General features: G+C 38.9%; 2 protein-coding genes across 10 annotated transcripts in view; one reads left to right on the top strand and one right to left on the bottom strand.

Moving 5' to 3' along the window:
- LOC307168033 (snake venom 5'-nucleotidase-like) overlaps nt 1-24,070 on the bottom strand; it is a 475,297-nt gene that overhangs the window by 419,716 nt on the left and 31,511 nt on the right. The gene's annotated exons all lie outside the window — the stretch shown is intronic.
- snx14 (sorting nexin 14) overlaps nt 1-24,070 on the top strand; it is a 57,271-nt gene that overhangs the window by 23,178 nt on the left and 10,023 nt on the right. For all 8 annotated transcript variants that reach the window (XM_079887527.1, XM_079887528.1, XM_079887531.1 and 5 more), the window contains 5 exons: nt 7,442-7,634; nt 7,742-7,825; nt 7,912-8,012; nt 10,365-10,473; nt 20,246-20,286. In XM_079887527.1, coding sequence (XP_079743653.1) covers nt 7,442-7,634; nt 7,742-7,825; nt 7,912-8,012; nt 10,365-10,473; nt 20,246-20,286 — 528 coding nt within the window. The remainder of the gene's footprint in view (nt 1-7,441; nt 7,635-7,741; nt 7,826-7,911; nt 8,013-10,364; nt 10,474-20,245; nt 20,287-24,070) is intronic.

Consider the following 24,070-nt stretch of genomic DNA (forward strand, 5'->3'; position numbering starts at 1 on the left):
TGTAAAATTTCACAGTGCTCTACCAATTTCGGTACCATAGCAACAACTGTTGGAACTATTTAAGTATTTTCTTTAGCTATGTGAAAATAAAAAAGAATATTTTAAAAGGGTCATGACATGAGAAGTCAAATTTTCCTTGATCTTTTGACATAAAAGGTCTTCGTACCATTAAAACATCCTGCAAGTTTCATTGCTTAAAATGTCCTCCTCAAAATCAAAGCATTTATTTAATTAAGCTCCAGCTAGTTTTGATATTGTGGGATCTGTGAAATCACCCAGGTAAATACATTTGATTATGCCTGCCTCCAGAGCAAGACATTGATGAATAGTGATGCATCATTACACGACACATTACACCCATTGCCGTTCAGGCGCTTCACTGCTGATATTTGCCTACACTGGATGTGAGCGTTGCGTCACTTCAAAAGCAAATAAAACCCATTATACGCTGTCTACACTGATACAGTATACAGATGTGTGTTCAGATTATAATGACTGACGCTGATACACTGATACAGTATACAGATGTGTGTTCAGATTATAATGACTGACGCTGTCTACACTGATACAGTATACAGATGTGTGTTCAGATTATAATGACTGACGCTGTCTACACTGATACAGTATACAGATGTGTGTTCAGATTATAATGACTGACGCTGTCTACACTGATACAGTATACAGATGTGTTCAGATTATAATGACTGATGCTGTCTACACTGATACAGTATACAGATGTGTGTTCAGAATATAATGACTGACACTGATACACTGATACAGTATACAGATGTGTGTTCAGATTATAATGACTGACTCTGATACACTGATACAGTATACAGATGTGTGTTCAGATTATAATGACTGAAGCTGTCTACACTGATACAGTATACAAATGTGTTCAGATTATAATGACTGATGCTGTCTACACTGATACAGTATACAGATGTGTGTTCAGATTATAATTACTGACGCTGTCTACACTGATACAGAATACAAATGTGTGTTCAGATTATAATGACTGACGCTGTCTACACTGATACAGAATACAAATGTGTGTTCAGATTATAATGACTGATGCTGTCTACACTGATACAGTATACAGATGTGTTCAGATTATAATGACTGACGCTGTCTACACTGATACAGAATACAAATGTGTGTTCAGATTATAATGACTGATGCTGTCTACACTGATACAGTATACAGATGTGTGTTCAGATTATAATTACTGACGCTGTCTACACTGATACAGTATACAGATGTGTTCAGATTATAATGACTGACGCTGTCTACACTGATACAGTATACAGATGTGTGTTCAGATTATAATGACTGACGCTGATACACTGATACAGTATACAGATGTGTTCAGATTATAATGACTGACGCTGTCTACACTGATACAGTATACAGATGTGTGTTCAGATTATAATGACTGACGCTGATACACTGATACAGTATACAGATGTGTTCAGATTATAATGACTGACGCTGATACACTGATACAGTATACAGATGTGTGTTCAGATTATAATGACTGACACTGATACACTGATACAGTATACAGATGTGTTCAGATTATAATGACTGACGCTGTCTACACTGATACAGTATACAGATGTGTGTTCAGATTATAATGACTGACGCTGATACACTGATACAGTATACAGATGTGTTCAGATTATAATGACTGACGCTGATACACTGATACAGTATACAGATGTGTGTTCAGATTATAATGACTGACGCTGTCTACACTGATACAGTATACAGATGTGTGTTCAGATTATAACGACTGACGCTGTCTACACTGATACAGTATACAGATGTGTTCAGATTATAATGACTGACGCTGTCTACACTGATACAGTATACAGATGTGTGTTCAGATTATAATGACTGACGCTGATACACTGATACAGTATACAGATGTGTTCAGATTATAATGACTGACGCTGATACACTGATACAGTATACAGATGTGTGTTCAGATTATAATGACTGATGCTGTCTACACTGATACAGTATACAGATGTGTTCAGATTATAATGACTGATGCTGTCTACACTGATACAGTATACAGATGTGTGTTCAGATTATAATGACTGACTCTGATACACTGATACAGTATACAGATGTGTGTTCAGATTTTAATGACTGACGCTGTCTACACTGATACAGTATACAGATGTGTGTTCAGATTATAATGACTGACGCTGATACACTGATACAGTATACAGATGTGTGTTCAGATTATAATGACTGACGCTGATACACTGATACAGTATACAGATGTGTTCAGATTATAATGACTGACGCTGTCTACACTGATACAGTATACAGATGTGTGTTCAGATTATAATGACTGACGCTGATACACTGATACAGTATACAGATGTGTTCAGATTATAATGACTGACGCTGTTTACACTGATACAGTATACAGATGTGTGTTCAGATTATAATGACTGACGCTGATACACTGATACAGTATACAGATGTGTTCAGATTATAATGACTGACGCTGATACACTGATACAGTATACAGATGTGTTCAGATTATAATGACTGACGCTGTCTACACTGATACAGTATACAGATGTGTGTTCAGATTATAATGACTGACGCTGATACACTGATACAGTATACAGATGTGTTCAGATTATAATGACTGACGCTGTCTACACTGATACAGTATACAGATGTGTTCAGATTATAATGACTGACGCTGATACACTGATACAGTATACAGATGTGTTCAGATTATAATGACTGACGCTGTTTACACTGATACAGTATACAGATGTGTGTTCAGATTATAATGACTGACACTGATACACTGATACAGTATACAGATGTGTTCAGATTATAATGACTGACGCTGTTTACACTGATACAGTATACAGATGTGTGTTCAGATTATAATGACTGACGCTGATACACTGATACAGTATACAGATGTGTGTTCAGATTATAATGACTGACGCTGATACACTGATACAGTATACAGATGTGTTCAGATTATAATGACTGACGCTGATACACTGATACAGTATACAGATGTGTTCAGATTATAATGACTGACGCTGATACACTGATACAGTATACAGATGTGTTCAGATTATAATGACTGACGCTGTTTACACTGATACAGTATACAGATGTGTGTTCAGATTATAATGACTGACACTGATACACTGATACAGTATACAGATGTGTTCAGATTATAATGACTGACGCTGTTTACACTGATACAGTATACAGATGTGTGTTCAGATTATAATGACTGACGCTGATACACTGATACAGTATACAGATGTGTTCAGATTATAATGACTGACGCTGTTTACACTGATACAGTATACAGATGTGTGTTCAGATTATAATGACTGACGCTGATACACTGATACAGTATACAGATGTGTGTTCAGATTATAATGACTGACGCTGATACACTGATACAGTATACAGATGTGTGTTCAGATTATAATGACTGACGCTGATACACTGATACAGTATACAGATGTGTTCAGATTATAATGACTGACGCTGTCTACACTGATACAGTATACAGATGTGTGTTCAGATTATAATGACTGACGCTGATACACTGATACAGTATACAGATGTGTTCAGATTATAATGACTGACGCTGATACACTGATACAGTATACAGATGTGTTCAGATTATAATGACTGACGCTGATACACTGATACAGTATACAGATGTGTGTTCAGATTATAATGACTGATGCTGTCTACACTGATACAGTATACAGATGTGTTCAGATTATAATGACTGATGCTGTCTACACTGATACAGTATACAGATGTGTGTTCAGATTATAATGACTGACTCTGATACACTGATACAGTATACAGATGTGTGTTCAGATTTTAATGACTGACGCTGTCTACACTGATACAGTATACAGATGTGTGTTCAGATTATAATGACTGACGCTGATACACTGATACAGTATACAGATGTGTGTTCAGATTTTAATGACTGACGCTGTCTACACTGATACAGTATACAGATGTGTGTTCAGATTATAATGACTGACGCTGATACACTGATACAGTATACAGATGTGTTCAGATTATGACTGACGCTGATACACTGATACAGTATACAGATATGTTCAGATTATAATGACTGACGCTGATACACTGATACAGTATACAGATGTGTTCAGATTATAATGACTGATGCTGTCTACACTGATACAGTATACAGATGTGTGTTCAGATTTTAATGACTGACGCTGTCTACACTGATACAGTATACAGATGTGTGTTCAGATTATAATGACTGACGCTGTCTACACTGATACAGTATACAGATGTGTTCAGATTATAATGACTGACGCTGATACACTGATACAGTATACAGATGTGTTCAGATTATAATGACTGACGCTGATACACTGATACAGTATACAGATGTGTGTTCAGATTATAATGACTGACGCTGATACACTGATACAGTATACAATGTGTAGGGCTGCACGATATGAGGAAAAGCTGCGATGTGCGATAACATTATTTAATATTGCGATGACGATATGACTTGCGATAAATATTCAAATGTGAATGTTAGCTATACTGTTACCATGTCTTAGTGCTTTAATAGGTTCTTTGCGTGTTAGGTCTAACGTTTATTACCAGCCTGGTTCAGATTACACGATTTTAGTGCGGTTTTGGCAGATCCGTTTGACGTAGGGTGTCGTGGGGATTCGTAAACGAATCGTTTCATCTCGTATGTGGGCGACAACCTACGTCGCGTCTGCGATGCTTCACGACATCACGACAGAAAGACTAGCATGTTTAATTTTTTAACGGTCCTCCACGACGGGTTGAGTATGTGAGCGAGAGTGCGAGCAACAGTGAGTGTGTGTGTGCGCGCCAGTGAGCGAGTGTGTGTGTGTGTGTGTGTGTGTGTGTGTGTGTGTGTGTGTGTGCGCGAGTGTGTGTGTGTGAGTGTGCGCGAGTGTGTGTGTGTGAGCGCAAGTGAAGTGAGTGAGTGAGTGAGCGAGGGACAGTGAGTGTGTGTGTGTGTGCGTGCGTGCGAGTGAATGTTTGCGAGTGAGTGTGTGTGTGTGACGGCACGCGATGACTGGTCGGAAAGCAACGTGTAGTCTGACATGTTTCTTGTCCACGACACAAGATTTTAGGAGTCAAAATCGTGTAATCTGACACCGTGACTATCGTAACAGACACAAAAATCTTGCAATCTGAACCAGGCATTATTCATCGTGTCAGGCTGTCTGTTGCGATGTGGTCATCTTGCGATGACGATGAAAATTCGATGTATCGTTCAGCCCTAGATGTGTGTTCAGATTATAATAACTGATGCTGTCTACACTGATACTGATTTAGCATAAGCACACACACTATTACAGTGGGAACTCAGCATCATCCTCATTTCCAGAACGAAACAGTCCCTCTCTCCGATGCAGCAATCGACATCTGCCCTCAGCTGGAGCCCTGAATGAAATGCTAGGTTCCCCCAATTATTATTTTTTTTTTTTTTTTTTTTTGAAGGACCAGCAATTCCATCCAGAAGCTGCACAGGGGTTGGTTCCCCGAAGGAGAAGCCCTCAGCTCTCAGATCACCCAAGCTATTTTACTGAAGTAGACCTCTCCTGGTGGCCACCAGGGAGGGCACTACAATGGAGAATAGACAAGGGGACCGCACACCTAGAGCGCAGAGCGAGCGCTGGGTTGCCGTGACAAGCCGTGCTGCAGCCCGGTAGCTCGACACCACACGACACAGTGAGGAGTGAGAGACTCGTCGGGTTTTGCCCGGTGGAAGCTCTCGTTGATCTCCACGGTGTCGAGTGTCGAGCAGACCTGCAGCTGTGCTTTTACGCACAAGCAGTGGCTGGCCAACAACAGAGGGGACTCAAGCTTTCCGGAGAAAGAAGAGTCAACCGGTGTGCCGACGTGGTCATGTTCCCGTGCAAAAACATGAACCACCCACGAACACAGCCTCACATGTTTCCCAGGCATGCGAGACAGGAATCGTGGCCGTCAGTGAGGACAGGAAACAACCGCGTCCAAAAACACATTGGTGGAATGTCATCTTTAGAAAGAAGCAATTCACACCCATGTAAGCTCTTTCAGGGGAATGCTCCCCTTGGTACTGAAGCACGCAGGGGAACGGTTGCAGCGAACAAAGACAGGAAATGTGCAACCTGTCGTGCGCTGTCTCTCTTCTCGGCGGTCTTACCATTTGTAAGAACGGCTATTCAGCGCTCTTGGCGCACCGTTTCCAGCTGTGAAAACAGCCTTTATGTTTTTTGCTCAGTAAAACAAAAACAAAAGAGAGAAAGAAAGAAAGTCGACCCCTCTGCCGCGCTGTATCGCCTGCACCGGACATGAGAGATCCTCCTGAAGAGCTTGCTCGTTGTTTGATCACTCAGTAGATTAAACAGCATCGAAACGCTCGGCTCCTCAGCAAAAAACTGAAGTGCAATCGCACCTGCTGCTCATTAAATACCCGCACTGCGTGGCTGAACAGCTGATGCAAATGATTGCACACCAATGTGCATTGGCTCGTTTAGTTTCACTCGAAGTAGATTGGGCTCTCTAGCGAGATTCCTATCCGTTGGTCACGACGTACGTCGAGAGTGATCGACTGATAAGGGAACAAACATAAAACAAACACAACAGAACCACTATATAAGGAGGACTATTCATATGACCATGTTTAAATGAAAGAATTTATACTTACATTTTGATACGCTACTTCACATAGGAAGAACAGACTTGCCAACTTACTGACCTAATGCAGACACATATCTGAAGTGGACTGATATCGTCTTAATCTGGGGTGGGGTTACATGAGGTAAACGTAAAAATAAGCGGGGCAGTTTGTAATCAGCACCAATGGCTCTCTGACAGCCCGCTACGGTTTCATTTTTACAACTGATTTACATTGGAAACCTGTGGGGCGCTGTAGGGGAGGGATGGCATTTTTATATATCCTGCTCACTTTACGACTTAAAATAGTCTAGAAAATGCTAAACACAAACATATTTACAATTTATTGTTAATTCTGTGTATATATAGGTCTATCTTTGGATACATTTTTTAAAAAATCCATGCCATGGCCCCTTTAAATAAGTTCATTATTAATGCTAATTATAAGTAAATATTACATTAAAGCATTTGCATTTAGCATGTTAGTCTGCTTTTATAATGTTTTGAATGGAATGAAGTGAATTTTGACAATCTTAAACCATTCTGATTTGCCATTGATTTCTCAAATTCAGCATTTGCTTTTATACTCAACGCTTTAAAAACATATTGTAAAAAGAAACTTTTACAGAGCGTGCACTCAAACACGCATGCATTTTAAGTGGCACTGGAATCCATTTTGGTGCTAAAATGAATTGAAATGACTGGCTGAACATTTGCTGTTCTGTGTGGTCAGGTGGAGGAGGCAGTGATGGTGTTTGAGGACGACTCTCCAGTGCCTGTGGAGGGGGTTGGAACTCCAGGATCATCCCGCAACCTCTCCGCTTGGACCATATCAATCCCTTATGTGGATTTTTCTGAGGACGAGGTTAAGAAAGAGCGCAACCCAGTCTTCTGCATCGACGTGGAACGCCACGACAGGAAGAATGGTGAGTTTCAAAACTACATTTTGACTAAATAAATAAACTTTTTTTTTAATCCGTCAATGTCCTGTGAGAACAGGGCCACTTTGTGAAAGTTCTTGTTTGTTTTGCAGTGGGGCATGAGACCGAGAGCTGGTCTGTGTACAGAAGATACGTGGAGTTTTATGTGCTTGAATCTAAACTCACAGAGTTTCATGGTAAAGTTAATTATTGTCTCTCTTTTCATGACTGAGCCTACATGTTTGTGGTTTATTTATCTCTGTAGTTTGATTTTGTATTACAGGCCCATTCCAGGATGCTCAACTTCCTTCCAAAAGAATCATTGGACCAAAGAATTATGAATTCTTGTCCTCCAAACGAGGTGAATTTGAGGAATATTTACAGGTAATTTACTTGACACTTGATTCATCTTATTAACAACGTATAAACATCATTCGTCTGCCATAAGGTTACATCAGTAAAATCAGTACTTATGCATTTATAAAAGTAAATTACAAGCTCAAAGTCTCTAGCAGTGTGAGTTATAACATTACAACTAGTTAAATGCTAAATGGATATTAAACAAGGTAGAAAAATATTAACAATGATTTGCTGAAAGCATCATTTACTTAATGGCCTGGTTTCACAAACAGGGCTTAGATTAAGCCAGGATTAGGCCTTAGTTCAATTAGGACATTTAAGCATCTTTAATAAATGTGCCTTAGAAAAAACATTACTGATGTGCATCTTAAAACAAAACAATGGCAGTGACATATTTTAAGATATGCTTTCAGTTAAAACAGCTCAAACAGATTTTAGTCTGGGACTAATAGTGGAGCGGCTAAGTGATATAATCGTTCAGTTTATGATACAAGCGTGAAAATTGGCATGAGCAGTCTCCATGGGTCACTTGACAAGAAAATTGTCCGAGCCACTTGAAATTTCAAGATTTTTTATTTTTCAAGATGGCCGACACCTTAGTGGAGCAGTTAAGTGATATAGTGGTTTATTTGGTGATACAAGCATGAAAATTGGCATGAGCAGTCTCTGATGGTCACTAGACAATAAGCCACCCACAGCTACTTGAAATTTCAAGATGGCGGCCATTTTTCAAGATGGCGGACACCTTAGTGGAGAAGTTAAGTGATATAGTGGTTTATTTGGTGATACAAACATGAAAATTGGCATGAACAGTCTCTGATAGTCACTAGACAATAAGCCACCCACAGCTACTTGAAATTTCAAGATGGCGGCCATTTTTCAAGATGGCCACCACCTTAGTGGAGCAATTAGGCTCATGGCAATTTTCATGCTTGTATCACCAACTAAATGATTTCTTAAGCCTAATTGCTCCACTAAGGTGTCGGCCATCTTGAAAAATGGCCGCCATCTTGAAATTTCAAGTGGCTCGGACAATTTTCTTGTCAAGTGACCCATGGAGACTGCTCATGCCAATTTTCACGCTTGTAACATAAACTGAACGATTCTGCCAAACATAAGCACTTAGCCGCTCCACTATAAGTTTAAACTTTGTCTGTGAAACTGGGGGAATATGTGAAAAGAAAAGGTGATCTACAATATTTACACAGAGATAGACAATAATTTTCCAAAGGGCTTTTCACTCTGCGTTTAACTCCGGGTTATCGTCATGCTAAAACCCGATTTTTACCCCGGGTAAATGACCATTTCATACTTGTAATTTAGATGTGGGGTTAGTACTGCTTTTTACCCAGGAGTATGACTTTTACAGTGTTAACCCTGCATTGCGATGCCAAACGTCAAGTGTGAATCTATGCGGTGTTAGGATGTTAAGGCTAGATGCTAGCAAAAGACAACCAATCGTGTGCCTCATATTCATGTGCTTTGTACAGTCACAGAAACACTGCATGTTGTATAAAAAGTCGTTACAGCATGTGACGAGAAAAATGTCAAATATGCAGCAGAAAAAACGTCAATTGGAATGAAGAAGAGACAGTTTTGTTCTTACGTTTACAGTCCGAAAGATTCATTCTGAAAAAAACATTGATAGTACAGTCAATAGTGTAATATGAGGATGCACAATGCTAGGGCCCTTATGTAAATAGATCGTCCAATCAATGACACTGACACCTCAAATATGCAAATAAGGACGTTAACCTAGGATTTAAGAATTGACAGTGTGAAATTTTATGAATACCCAGCATTAATCGTTAACCCCAGGTATTCCATTTACTCAGGGTTTATAATGACCCAGGGTTAACTATTTCAAGTGTGAAAAGCCCTCAAGTGTGTTAAAGGAGAACTCCGGTCAATTTTAACATTGAGCTCATTTTTTTGTAAATTTGGAGTGCTGTCAGTACAAAGAACAACGACAAAAATCTGTATTGCCTACACCGTGTTATCCTCTTTTTAAAATTTGCACCCTGTTGACTTCAATGGGGCAAGTTTTAAACCTGCTTTTAGCCTCTTAACATCCTTGATGTGTCATTACAAGTGCCCAGCCATGTGGGTTATTCCTTCAGAGTGAACACGGTGAATCTGACTGCAGTAGATGTGCAAGATATGAATAAAAATGAAGTTAATTCGGCCAGCGCTCATACCTGTATTTACATCCTGTTTTCGGTCGAAGTCCACAGTAGTCGATTGTTGAGTTCTCCACTGTTGCTTAGCTACCTATGATCACGCGCGTGAACTCGGCGTTAAAATTGTCCAGAGTTCTCCTTTAATTTGATGTAATGTAATTTAATTAAAAAAAAAAATTCTGTGTGTTTTCTCCAGAAACTGCTGCATCACCCTGAACTGAGTAACAGCCAGCTGTTGGCAGATTTCCTTTCTCCCCACAGCATTGAGACGCAGTTCAATGATAAAGCTCTAGATGTCAACCTAGGTAGGCTGAACCTCCCTTAACCATATCCACATAATCTGCTTAACTACACTACAACTCTAGTGGTCATTATATAAAAGGCAAAGAAAAAAACCTATACATGAGAAATTGCTTAATAACTTAACTTCCTTAACTGAAAATGTACACAAGCTTAAAGTAATAGTTCACTTAAATGAATTTAAAAATCATTTTCTCACCCTCAAGTTGTTAACCAAACAGTTAATAGGCCCCATTGACTTCCATAGTATTTTTTTTTTCAATTAAGTCAATGGGGCCTGTTAACTGTTTGGTTACCGACATTCTTCAAAATATCTTCCTTTGTGTTCAGCAGAAGAAAGAAAATCATGCAGGTTTGAAACAACGGGTCAGTAAATAATTACATAATTTAAATTTTTAAGTGAACTATTCCTTTAACAGAAAATATTCAGTTTTTTTCGCCAGGCAATAATTTGCAGACTTGCAGTAAGCTACGCAGTTGCGGGCTCCACTTCATTAAGTAGTAATGGAGGCAAAGCAGATCCAAGAGAAAAAAAAGAAGAGAGAATTAAAAACAAAATAAAAGGAAGGAAAGAAAGAAAATGACAGTGTGGGAGGGTTTTAGTGAAGTAGTTACCCAGGATGAATCAAGTGCTGGGTATGTGATATGTAACGGCTGTTAAGCGCTGTATAGGTCTATATGACAAACAAATAAAAATAAACATATCCAGCCTTTTCTTGGGCTGAACGTATTTAATGTGTGTGTTCGGGAGGTTGCAGTGACGGAAACAGAGAAAATTTAAGTTGGAAGGGGTGAAGCCAGTGTTTAGGCTGTTGATTTAAAAGAAGCCTACTTTAGTGTAATATACAATCACCATATCATACTATATCATCACGTGTAACACTGAGAATTAGAATAATTGTAATGCGGCAGTTGGGTATGGATATCTAAATCTGAGAAAATCATAGGTTCAGGTGGGTGGTGGCGGGTGGTGGCGGGTGGTGGCGGGTGGATGGAGGTTTTGCAACCTTAGTTCCAAAGGCTTTACAGTGAACGCAGTGCATTGGATGGATGGTGGATGTACGGCTTACAAAAGAAATCTCTGTGTTCTTTTCATCCTCTCTTGACTCTTCAGCTCTTTACATTTTGCACACTGGTTAGCTCCCTGTCACGTGACAACGGAGCGCAGGGAAAGGGAGTTATTGACGGCTAATATTAACCAATCTAAAATCTGCTTTAAAGTTAAGAATGTAAAGATGAAGTTTGAATTGGTTATGTGATAAAATGGTGGACCGGTCACTGTATCAGCTCACTGCAGGCAAATACTGTGCAGTAATTTGCAAACGTTTTGTAGAGAAATTAAAACAGGACACACCTCAATTATTATTTGCACAGATACTACCAAATATATTCTGAGGTTGCACAGATTAAATTTCGGGAGCATGTGCGACCAAAGTGTTCGCTATTTTGAGCTTTGCAGAACATCTGAACAGAAATACGTCATCAACTAGGCTTTATCGTTATTATCGCGGGAAGTCTAATTCTTATCGTGAGTACCGTGATACAAACTGAGCTGTGAGTAATTTGAACCGATACACTTACTGAGCACTTAATAGAGCTGGTAAGTCCCGCCCATCCGTAAAACCTCAACTGGACCTCTAGGTTGAAAAATCGTCAATGCAAGTGAATGGGAGAAAATAATTATTTTCTGGTCCCGTTTGAATTGTGCCATGAATGTGAACATATGTTGTCTGTGAATTTTTTATATAATTTTTCATGTTACGAGTTTGACAGTATATGGTATGATTCTTCGGCTAGCAGTTGTGGAAAAGACATAACGAGAAAGACTACATGTCGCCTATGTGACGTCACCCCATAAAGTTGACTTACCCGTGGTTTTCGCCAACCTCAACGATTTTGTCCTCTCCCTGAAAGAAGGTGGTGAAGTGCACCAAAGACAGCCATGTTTAGCGGGATCCGTGAGCTAGTGTCCGTGTGCTAGTGGTGGTGACGTTTCAAATGCGTCGAAAGCAGCGAAGAGTTGTAGTCCACAAAGTGCTCTCACACAAAGTCTAACCGTATCAAACTTCTACCCGCTAAATTGTAGCATTCTTTACACGAAAAGTTATATAAAAAATTCACAGACAACATGTTCACATTCATGGCAAAATTCAAACGGGACCAGAAAATAATTATTTTCTCCCATTCACTTGCATTGACGATTTTTCAACCTAGAGGTCCAGCGGGGTTAGCGGAAGGGGCGGGACTTACCAGCTCTATAGGAAAACAGTCCTCGCTTTGCTCTCAAAACATCTTGGTTACTGTTGTAACCCCTGTTCCCTGGTGGAGGGAACGAGACGTTGTGTGGATGTACGGACACTAGGGGTCACACTTAAGAGCCCCAAACACCTCTGATACTTTGAGAAAAGGTGAATTGGTGAGTGGAATTTGCATGCGCCACTCCATCGGACATACGGATATAAAACTAGATGGTGTGCATCTACTCATTTGGGTTTGTGCTAAGGAGCTGAGAGCGTGTCCCAGCCATTCAATGGGATTCTGGGAAATCACTACATATGAAGCATCTAGCTCAAGTACACGGGCTGACCTGAAAAGGGTATACATCACAAGTACTGGGCCTGGGCTTAACATTATAGTGTTGCCCATTCAAGTGATGACTGATTGGTGTTAATAGCCTGAAGTGTACCAAGACATTGGCACATTCCCCTTAAAGGAGAACTCCGGTCAATTTTAACATTGAACTAATTTTTTTGTAAATTTGGAGTGCTGTCAGTACAGAGAACAACGACAAAAATCGGTGTCGCCTACACCGTGTTATCCTCTTTTTAAAATTTGCACCCTGTTGACTTCAATGGGGCAAGTTTTAAACCTGCTTTTAGCCTCTTAACATCCTTGATGTGTCATTACAAGTGCACAGGTCATGTGAGTGATTCCTTCAGAGTGAACACGGTGAATCTGACTGCAGTAGATGTGAAAGATATGAATAAAAGTGATGTTTATTCAGCCAGCGCACATACCTGTATTTACATCCTGTTTTCGGTCGAAGTCCACAGTAGTCGATTGTGGAGTTCACGCGCGTGATCATAGGTAACTAACTAACTGCGTGAACTCGACAATCGACTACTGTGAACTTCAACCGAAAACAGGATGTAAATACAGGTATGATCGCTGGCTGAATTATTATCATTTTTATTCATATCTTTCACATCTACTGCAGTCAGATTCACCGTGTTCACTCTGAAGGAATCACTCACATGACCTGTGCACTTGTAATGACACATCAAGGATGTTAAGAGGCTAAAAGCAGGTTTAAAACTTGCCCCATTGAAGTCAACAGGGTGCAAATTTTAAAAAGAGGATAACACGGTGTAGGCAACACCGATTTTTGTCGTTGTTCTCTGTACTGACAGCACTCCAAATTTACAAAAAAATTAGCTTTAACACCATTACGTCACCACTACCAGCCTGGATTGTTCACACACTGCAGGTACAGTTCATGGATTAATGCGTTTGCTGTCAAATACTGAGATTCATCAGACCAGGCTGTTTTTCCAGTGTTTCCATTTTTGGCAAACCTGTGCACACTGCTGCCTCATCTTTCTGTTCTTGGCTGACAGAAGTGAACCTGACATGGTCTACTGCTGTTGTAGCATAACTGCTCCCAAGTTTACACAGTTGCCACAAGTTTTGTAGGGAGGTGGTCCTGTTTTTGGAAAACAGGACCACCTCCCTACAGCTTTCAAATTAACTAACACAAAATAATTCACATGTTTGGGTTAAAGAGAATCTCTTACAAGAGGACTAAAGATAATTTCTTTGGAATATTACAACGAAAGTTAACACAAACACCAACATGAAGCCAACAGAAGGGACTGTTGCTCCAGTTCTCCACACTCCAAACATCTCAGCTCTGCCTTGTAACTCCAGACAACTCCTCCAGTGACCAATCAGGATAGCAGTCATCAGCGAGATCACCAAATGATTGAACTCCACCTGATAGTCTTTGTTTTAGAGAAAGAAAACAAACAGAACAAAGGGGCTATTTACACGACACCGTTTTAAACTAAAAACGTAAAACATTTGTATGCGTTTTGGCCGTTCGTTTACACGACAACAGCGTTTTGGGAGCCTGAAAACTGTGTAAACAACAAAAACGTGAATCTCTGAGGATGATGACGTCATGTATTACGTGTTCAGTCTGTAGTGTTTCATCGCCATCTAATGGTCTGGCAGCAGAATACAGCGTTTGTAGTTGTTTTTTTGCTGATCCGTGTGAATGGGGATCGTTTTGACAATGGTGTCGCCTGTACATGGAAAACTCTGAATGAAAAACTTCTCTGTTTTAAGCGTATCATTGTCGTGTAAACGTACCCAAAGAAAGCAGAGAGAAAAAAAACACTCCCACTTATATACAAATCCTAGGATGTAACAAATGCTTACTCTGGTCACCACAGTCACACAGTGTTTATCTGAGTTGAGCTTTGTGGTCTGCTCGCAAATGTGGATTTGGTTTGAGTGTGTCAAATCAAATCCACCACACATATCTTACCGTTTCCTTCAAATTCTGTCCTTCAAGTACAATAGTATTTTTCATTATATTGGGAAGAGCACGAAAATGGTTACCATTAGGCTCCTGTCTGTCTGCGCACGACACCAACAGCACCTGCGTGAGCAGAGGTTTTCTGTCTCTGTTGCTAAGCCATATCTCTTAGACGGAGCAAGTTCACATCATTGATCATTATTCGCACAAAAATATTTTCTCAGAACATGAGTTCTGCTATTTAGAACACAATTCAAAGTGGAATTATCATGCATTATCAATAAAACACAGCATTCCACAGGAAAAGTGTTCAAAAAGTGCATTCCACAGGAAAAGTGCTTTCCTGTAGCTCAAACAGTAGAGCGTTGGCGCTTGCAATGCCAAGGTCATGGGTTCGATTCCCAGGGAAAGCAAAAACTGATAAGAATGTACATTGAAATGCAATGTAAGTCGCTTTGGATAAAAGTGTCTGCCAAATGCATAAATGCAAAAGCAGCGCATCCACTACAAATATTTATATTTAAATTAAAATAAATATATATTGTAGCCTAACTTCTGGATAATTGCTTCATGGAATTTCAGTGCTTAACTCCATTTAATGAGAGTGGAATACTTGATCTAAATGTGTATATCAGATGTAAAGCAGTTTAAATCATTCTGTTTACTTCGCCCACTCCAGTAAAAGAGTGTGTATGCGCGGTCTAGAGTGTCCGTATGGTGCGCACACATTTATGCCTAGTTTATGTTTTATAAATCCTCATGTGCGTGGAAAATTGTGTACGCAACATTTATACATCAGTCCCCAGGGGCCTCATTTATCAACAGTGCGTAGAAAAGGTTCTATATTTAGACCTACGAATGTACAAATAAATCCATGTTTATTCACTGATCTATATAGATCAGTGTGTTTATTAGGGTGGTCCTTATCAAGTCCAATTTTTTTTTTTGTGCAAAATGTTAGTGTCTTAACCTTTTAAACTGTTCCTTTTAACTTCAAAATTAGAAATATGCAAAAATGTTGACAAAAAAAATGATATTTAGAGGTAGCTCAATCATGTGGAAGATTGCCTATGTTAAGCTGTGCGGCGTTATTGTGATATGCAAGTAATATTAAAAGTTGCTGCAAATGAACTACATTTGATTGAAATCAGAGCAACACTGACGTAACAACAATGACAACAATCTCAAAAAAGCACAAAGTTTTCAACAATCCCTCATTTCTGATGCTCAGCAGCCAGTGTTGACTTTCTGCAGTCTGGATAGATCCGTCGGTGATCTTCCACCACATGAAGGAGAAACTGCAGTTGTTCTTCAGAGTGTGTGAGATAGCCACTGTATTCTTGAATCAGAGCCACTCCTCTCTCAGCGTGATCACTGACTACTTTCATTGCATGGTTGCCTGTGCCTCCTGATAATCTGCTTGATTCGGCCAAAGTTCCGGCTCAATTTCAAGGAACGTAATGCAATTTTTTAAACCAAAAAATGTGCTCTAAACCCAAACAATAACCAAGGTGATCATCAATAGAAATATGTATTGATTCCACCAGGAAAGGTAAATCTGCTAAACCGGGTCATGGATGGATTAATTTGGATTTAGTTTCTACAATAAGTAAACTGAGATATGTATCTAAAATACATATTTAGGAATATATGGTGCATTAGATGCTTTTATGGAGATTTTTTTGGAATTTTACTAGCCAGGTACAATACCAAATCAAATGATCTGTTTTTACGAAAATCATCAAAATCTCAGAAAGTTTAAAGCTATTGAGCTACCAGTAATTATTATGTTACTGCCATAAAAATTGGCATGCTGTATTTTCTTATATAAAGGAACAATTTGAAGGGTTAAGAGCATGACAATTGGATACTTTAAAAATAAGGACCACCCTAATGTTTATCAAACGTGTGCACGTGGTTCTTACACACCACAAGTAAGAAATCATTGTTGATAAATCCCACATTTTCTTAAGCACCATGTTCGTTCACGTTTATGGTCATTTGCATTCAGAAACGCCTCCAATGACCCATATACGGTCACAAACACCTCCCTTTATAGACCACGAGAATGTATTCACCAAAATCATGGCAAAGAGGGCGGAAAAGAGAAACTTCTCAGAAACAGAAACTGACGTGCTGGTGAGCCAAGTGGAAGAAAACCACAGAGTGTTATTTGGGCCACTCATTTCAGACATAAACAGAAGAAAAAAATGTACCTGGGAGAAAATAACAGCTGCTGTTAATTCTGTTGGGTCAGAGGAAAAAACACAGCCAGAAATAACAAAGAAAGGGTTTGACATTAAAACCGCTGCCAAAAAAAAAGGTTACAACACACAAATGGGAAATATCTGCTACTGGAGTAGGACAAAAAACACTTGAACTATGTGATTAGTAATAGAGTATTTGCAATTAAAGGACACAGGAAACACGTGGCAGCACTGCTGTACTTATATTTACACACATTCCTACGTGTAAGTTCAAGTTGGTAGATGCTACACTTTGTGTGAAACTGTTCTTGCGTACTCATTACGCACACATCTGTGTGTATGCACTGTTGATTAATGAGGCCCCTGGACTTTTACCATCTTGGGGAGGAAATTAGGTGGGAGTTTTACATGTTCTCTGGATGAAAGGGAGGATCCTGTAAAAATGACTATCTTGCAAGAACATAGTTTTCAGTCATGCATACCATTATTGGAAGCTTTCTTCTTTAGAAAACATCAGGAAGGTCATTGCACATCTTGTTATTGCAAAATTATACACTGCAAAAATGCTTTTCTTACTTAGTATTTTTGTCTTTGTTTCCTGTCCAAATATCTAAAAATTCTTAAATCAAGATGCATTTACATAGATAAGTAAAATGGCAAAAAAAATGTTTTCTGAAAAACAAAACAAAACAAGCAAAATCATCTACCAATGGAATAAGAAAAATCATCTTAATTCAAACGGAAACAATTTTTGGGACATAGTATTCTTCCTCTCCCATAGCAAATATGATTGGAATTGTTCCTCAGGGGATTTACACTTATCTGATGTAATACTGTAGCTGTTGTGTTGTTATAAAATTGTATCAGTCTTGTAATTCATAAAGGCATTGCTGCTTTTGGGAAATGTCTGAACTTGTTGAAGCTCTATTTCTCGTTACTTAAGCTACCATATCAAATAAATACCAAAGGTTTTCTTTAGCAGTAGATAAGGTATGAAGTTGTTCCTTTAAGGGAACTGTTGTACCCCTAAACGTACAATTTTTGCAAAAAAAAAATTCTGACAGTGCAGGAGTTCTTGCATGCATTACTTAGTTTAATGGAGAAAGTTTAAAAAATGTCCCTAATTACACAATGCAGTTTGTGGAGAATGTTTGTATTTGTGCTCTTCGCAGGGAGCTTAAACGATTTGTTTGTAATAAATGGGAATTTGAGGCAGTATGGGTAAGTAGACTGCATTGTCATTCCTAGTGTTATGCCTCTAGAATTGGTTGAGTTAAAGGAAATACCAAAGCAGCAACTGAGACAACTAGATCAGCTTACCCAAAATTGTTATTCATTATTTCAGAGTAAGCGTAATTGGCCAACTGGTTATTTGCAGATGGTGTCTGAATCCTGGGCGTTATGCCAGTGATGGGGTTCCTTTGGATCCTAATCATCCTCAGGTGCTCCGGGGATCTGGCTCCAACAATCATGCACCAAAATGGCTTTGCATTGAAAGTTGTCCAGGCTGGTGAAGTTGGGTCGTAGACTTAAAGTATTAGATAAGTCAGCCGTGGGAGAAAAGAATGTGTTTGGAGAATTTTCAGGAAGCCCATGAGTCATTTAGACAACATGAGTTAAACAGTGTTTGAGACAACATCTGTGTGGCTGTTTTCCAGCGGAAAGAGATAAAGTTTTGCATAAACTACCAGATTATGGTCCACAAAATCTGCTTGTTAATTTGTAGCTTTGTTTTGTCCTTAAATATCTTAAAAAAAAAGAAGTTATCTGGCACCTGGCACTTTGCACTTGTTTTATTTTAAACCAAAGCATTGATATTTATAATGTGTTATTTTTTTTACTCTCTTCTTATAAATTTTGTGTCTGAAAGGGAAACTCCTACAAACACATGTGCAATAAGGTCAGTCCCAAAAATAACTGTGTCCACGCCTGCCTTTTCAGAGCTCATTTTTCACTGCGTGTCTTTAGTAAATCTTGAGCGTAGTTTTTCTAATAGGTAAAAGAGGGTTTGCGCTGGTGCAAGCTGTTAATACTGTAAATCTGGCCCCATGTGTATTATATGGCATTTTAGTTCATATTACTCTTGCCACATTCTCATTTCTCTGAGATTAATAGAGTTTACACTCACTGACTTCACACACTCATTATTGCGTAGTGATTTTAGAGGTTTATCATGTTTTCCCCTGGCTCATCTGTTATCCAGCAAACACGAGGAGTGACTGTATCTGCCAATTTTTTTTTTTTATAGAATTATTCATTATTTGTTTCGAAGCCATTATCCGAGCCTTTCCGAATAAGGCATTCAGCTTTGGCCACATACATCTCTATTGGGTAAATATTGCGAAAATGCTGCAGCAAGGGTTTTCAGTGTACTAAAAGTTATAACAAAACTGACTTTCTTGAGAAGCCTGAAAGAAGCTTGTGTCCATGTCAGAGCTGCTGTCTGACACAATCTACAGTTTCATCATCCTTGGGTACAGCTTGACCTTATTTTATTTAGCTTTCCAGTGGAAAGTCTTCTCGAAGACTGAAGCCTGTATGTTTATCTCCTACTATTCCTGTTTTATTTGGCTTTGCTTAAAGTAATTTAGAATGATACCAAAATCATTCTGGATCGTGGCCTTAAAACTACGGTACAGCCCTAATATGTATTTAATATTTAAGAACTTGAAACATCTGTTGTGCTCTCTGGAGCTGTGCAGTGAGGGCTAGCCAAACACAGTTTTTTTTGCAGTTCTTGACAGTGATATATAACACACAGATGGCTAGAGTGATTATTGGTTCTTTTATTCCTGTCCGTGAGAAACTCAGCTCAATCACTTTAACTTCAATCCCAGACGCTTTCCTTATCCAGTGAGAGCATCTGCTAGGAATTGCAGAGGGAGTCCCTAAGTGTAATACTTAGAATTAGGGGGATGTTTAACATACAGAGGCCAAACTGTAAACACTGAAAAGTCTATAAAACATAGGAAAAGTGGACTCTGAATTCAATTAATTCACTTGATTTTAATTTTTTGTTTTTCTCTGCAGGGAAGATATTTAAGTCTGTGCCAGGAAAACTAATGAAAGAGGTAAGAATTTGGATTTTACATTCTGAATGAATTTCCACTGTAAAGCACAATGAAATTCCTAGTCTTCTTATGTACAGTTCATCATTTCACATTACTCCAAATGTATGTTGTCCAGCTGGTCTTAAGCAGCCTTTGTTTGCGTGCTCATCTGCCATGCCGACTATATCTGGTTTGAGCCCTGCACAGCTGAACCGGTCCACAAGGGGAAAAAAACATCTGAAAACAACTTTTTTGGCTGACTTCACTTCGTACTTGGGTCATGTTATTGCCAAATAGTCATTAGTTACCTTTACATGGACACTTTTTGTTTCAAACGCAAGGATATCATTCCGATTGATGAATCTGAGCGTAGTGTTTACATGAACGCTAAATAAAGTGATCGGGTGATGTGTGTGCTTTTATATCACAAGCTTCACATCTGTTTTTTTATGAGCTCACCGTACAAATGTGCTGAGTTTCCTGCGGTTGGCACATGCAAACCTGTGGGACAACAGACACGACGTCATTTTAACACTATATTCAACAACAACAGCTCGTTCATACCTCATTACACCATCTCTACTGTACACCATTGCACACGCACAGAACTTCCCAGTTTCAGTTTTCAATGCGATCCAGTGTTTACATGTCCTATCGAACAGATTCAAAAAGGTTTAAACCACCCCTTACGTTCCAAATTGCCAATTCAATCCAATGGAGTTGGCTACATGTGACTCTTTTGTTCCGACTGTTCTAAAAGGCTAACCACAATCGGATTATTAGGGTTCATGTAAACACTTTTGTTTAGGCTACTGTTGTGGGAAATATGGCCTTTCTAAAATATTGCCAATAGTTAACTCAAAAATGCAAGGGCAGTTAACTTCAATAATAACTAATTACGATTGGGATACATGGAGATGTTCTGGATGGTCTCCTCAGAAGTGTGTGCCAGTGGTGCAGTTGACTAACTGTTTCGATGTTCATGTTTAGCTGGGTGCTGATAACGTTTGACACAAGTTAGTTTTATGGGTGTTGCCTTCCTGAAATTCTGAATGGGGGTGGTGAATCAGTGTTAAACTGAAAATAAATGACACATATCCTTGCCTGTTCAGTAAAGCTGTCCAACTTGTCTTTTGTCACCATTGTGATATAAACGGTGATAGGTTGCATTTTATTTTACTGTATGTGCACTTACCTGTTCTTACTTGCCTAAGAAAGAACTGAGAAACATAAGGTAAGGGTTAAGGTGAGGTTTAGAGGTAGGTTCAATTACCTAGTTATTACCCAGTAATTGTAATTGCTATAATAAGTACATATTTACCAATTGATGTGTTTACACTTGCCATACTATCTGAAACATCGCGCATGCTTAAAGTGGGTTCTTGCACAGATGGACAAACGCAAAATATGCTTGATGCTAGCTTTGCGATATAGGCCTATGCGAAGTTCGCCAAACATCACCATGATTTTGAGGCGGAGGAGGACGAAAAGGGCCATCATCATTGCGCATATACTTCAGTTATTGTGTGCGAGAGAGATCTCAGGAATGGCGGGAGCATATTGTGGCGGGCTTTAACGAGGAGCAGCGGGTCTGAAATTTTAGGATGAGCAAGCCAACCTTTGATATGTTGTGTCAACGTTTGTCCACATTCTTCTCCTGCGACGACACGACGTTGCTCTCGTCATTAAACCGCAGAGATAGCTTAATGCCTCAGAAAATCCAAACTGCCTGTTTACATGACAGTCGCTTTGGCACATATCTGATTTGTATCCGATTGATCTCATTTTTGCTATTCGCAATCCAGAAGAGACAGATCTCTCACGGCGAGCTACAGCGCACACAACACGAAAGTTGTCAGAGAGAAATAAACATTCAAACATCTCTCTCTCTCTCTCTCTCTCTCTCTCTCTCTCTCTCTCTCTCTCTCTCTCTCTCTCTCTCTCTCTCTCTCTCTCTCTCTCTCTCTCTCTCTCTCTCTCTCTCTCTCTCTCTCTCTCTCTCTCTCTCTCTGAATCAATATTTGACGTGATTTGCCCCGATTTCTCCCTCGCTTACCGCATGTAGGTTTCCTTCGGAGGACTTTTGGCACTGCGCACAACCAAATGTGACTACAGCCTCTCACAAGTTAGAAAGACACCACAACGGAAATCAGTTTAGCGATGTGTATTCAGGAGGCGGGAGTCAGATCTAAACCGTTTGTGTAATTGGCCATTTTTTTTTTTTTTTAACGACGACAAGCCAAAATGAAAACAAGCCGAAATTAAATAGGAGTAACGAGGCTATTTTTAAAATGTAAGGAGTAGAAAGTACAGATAATTGCGTCAAAATGTAAGGAGTAGAAGTAAAAAGTCGTCTGAAAAATAATTACTCCAGTAAAGTATAGATACCCCAAATTTCTACTTAAGTAAGGTAACAAAGTATTTGTACTTCGCTACTTGACACCTCTGGAAAAGAAGATATTTGAGGTAAAACTATTAAAAACTAGCCGCGCTTCGTCTAGCATAACCTCCTTCCCTTTACAGCGGTGCACATTCGTTCCTCCCTAAAACCCAAACTTAACGTCAGAATCCGCACAATTGGTGATAGCTTTAAAATGTTGCGTTTGATAATAAAAAGAGCTATTAAAAGCACAAGAATCTGCGCAAGAGACACTGTTTCCAACTTCAAGGTGGTTTATGTGTGTGCGCTCCGAAACTGACAGCAACTACAAGCAAATTATACTTATCACTAATTATACTTATCACTAGCTTCGTGTGCACGTCTAAATGACCAAATAAACACTAAAATATTTCAAAATGACCGGCTTGGAGAGTATTTACTTAAATACAGTTTATGTCTTAAATGGGTGTAAATAGTTGGGAGAAAATATGATGTGTATTATCTGCATTCAGTGTTAAAGTGGCGTCAGCCTAATAAACCTGCTGACGATTACACCATTAATGTGAATCAAACAACACAAGGCAAAGAGAAAATTACTAACAGCTCTTGAATGCATAATTATAGCTTTAATAAGCATTACTATATCAATTTATACAGTGAATACTATGAAGTGTTATTTTACATTTGATTACCTTATTAGATTTATTTTGTAGGCCATATTCTTACCTGATCAGTAATGTTAGAAGACTTTCCTGAAATTAAAGCACTGTATTTCATTTGTATCTTTGTCCTATTGTATATATTTATTTGACCATTTGTTTGTATTTTGTTTCTGTGTTGTTATTGTATATTATCTTAGGCAAATAAAACACAAAAAATGCCTGCACACTGGTGCATTTACAGAAAGATTTTACATTTCAGAATATAAAGCAATGTTAACTATGTTCTTAATTTGTTCCTTTTCTTTTTGAAATAATAAATATAACAAAAAGAACGATAAGAATACCGTTAAAACCTTAGCGATACTCATCCCTTGGAACAGGACTGTAAAATAAAGTGAAATTACTCTTTCAATGCAGCTGTACCATTGAGTGCTGCCATTATGTCCAAACCATCTCTTTTTCAGATGTACAGTTTAAGGCTTTGCTTATTATTCTAATTTCTTTATTACTTTATTGGGACAGGATTGTCTTGTTTGACCTAATGAAAGTCTTGGGACATTCCGGTAACCTGTTTGACAACAGTCATTATTTTTGTAATTCTGATTGGTTACGCAAAAATTATACACTTTACATAAGTTTCTCTTTGTTTTGATATTTAAAATGTCAGATATACTAGTATTTGTCTAAATGTGTTAGTTCGGTTACAAATGTGACTAGGAAACTGAATAACTTTTTTTCACAAAATTTGACAAGCATAGAAGGA

This window comes from Squalius cephalus (assembly GCF_949319135.1).
Source record: "Squalius cephalus genome assembly, chromosome: 12".
In the NCBI taxonomy this organism is placed as follows: Eukaryota; Metazoa; Chordata; class Actinopteri; order Cypriniformes; family Leuciscidae; genus Squalius; species Squalius cephalus.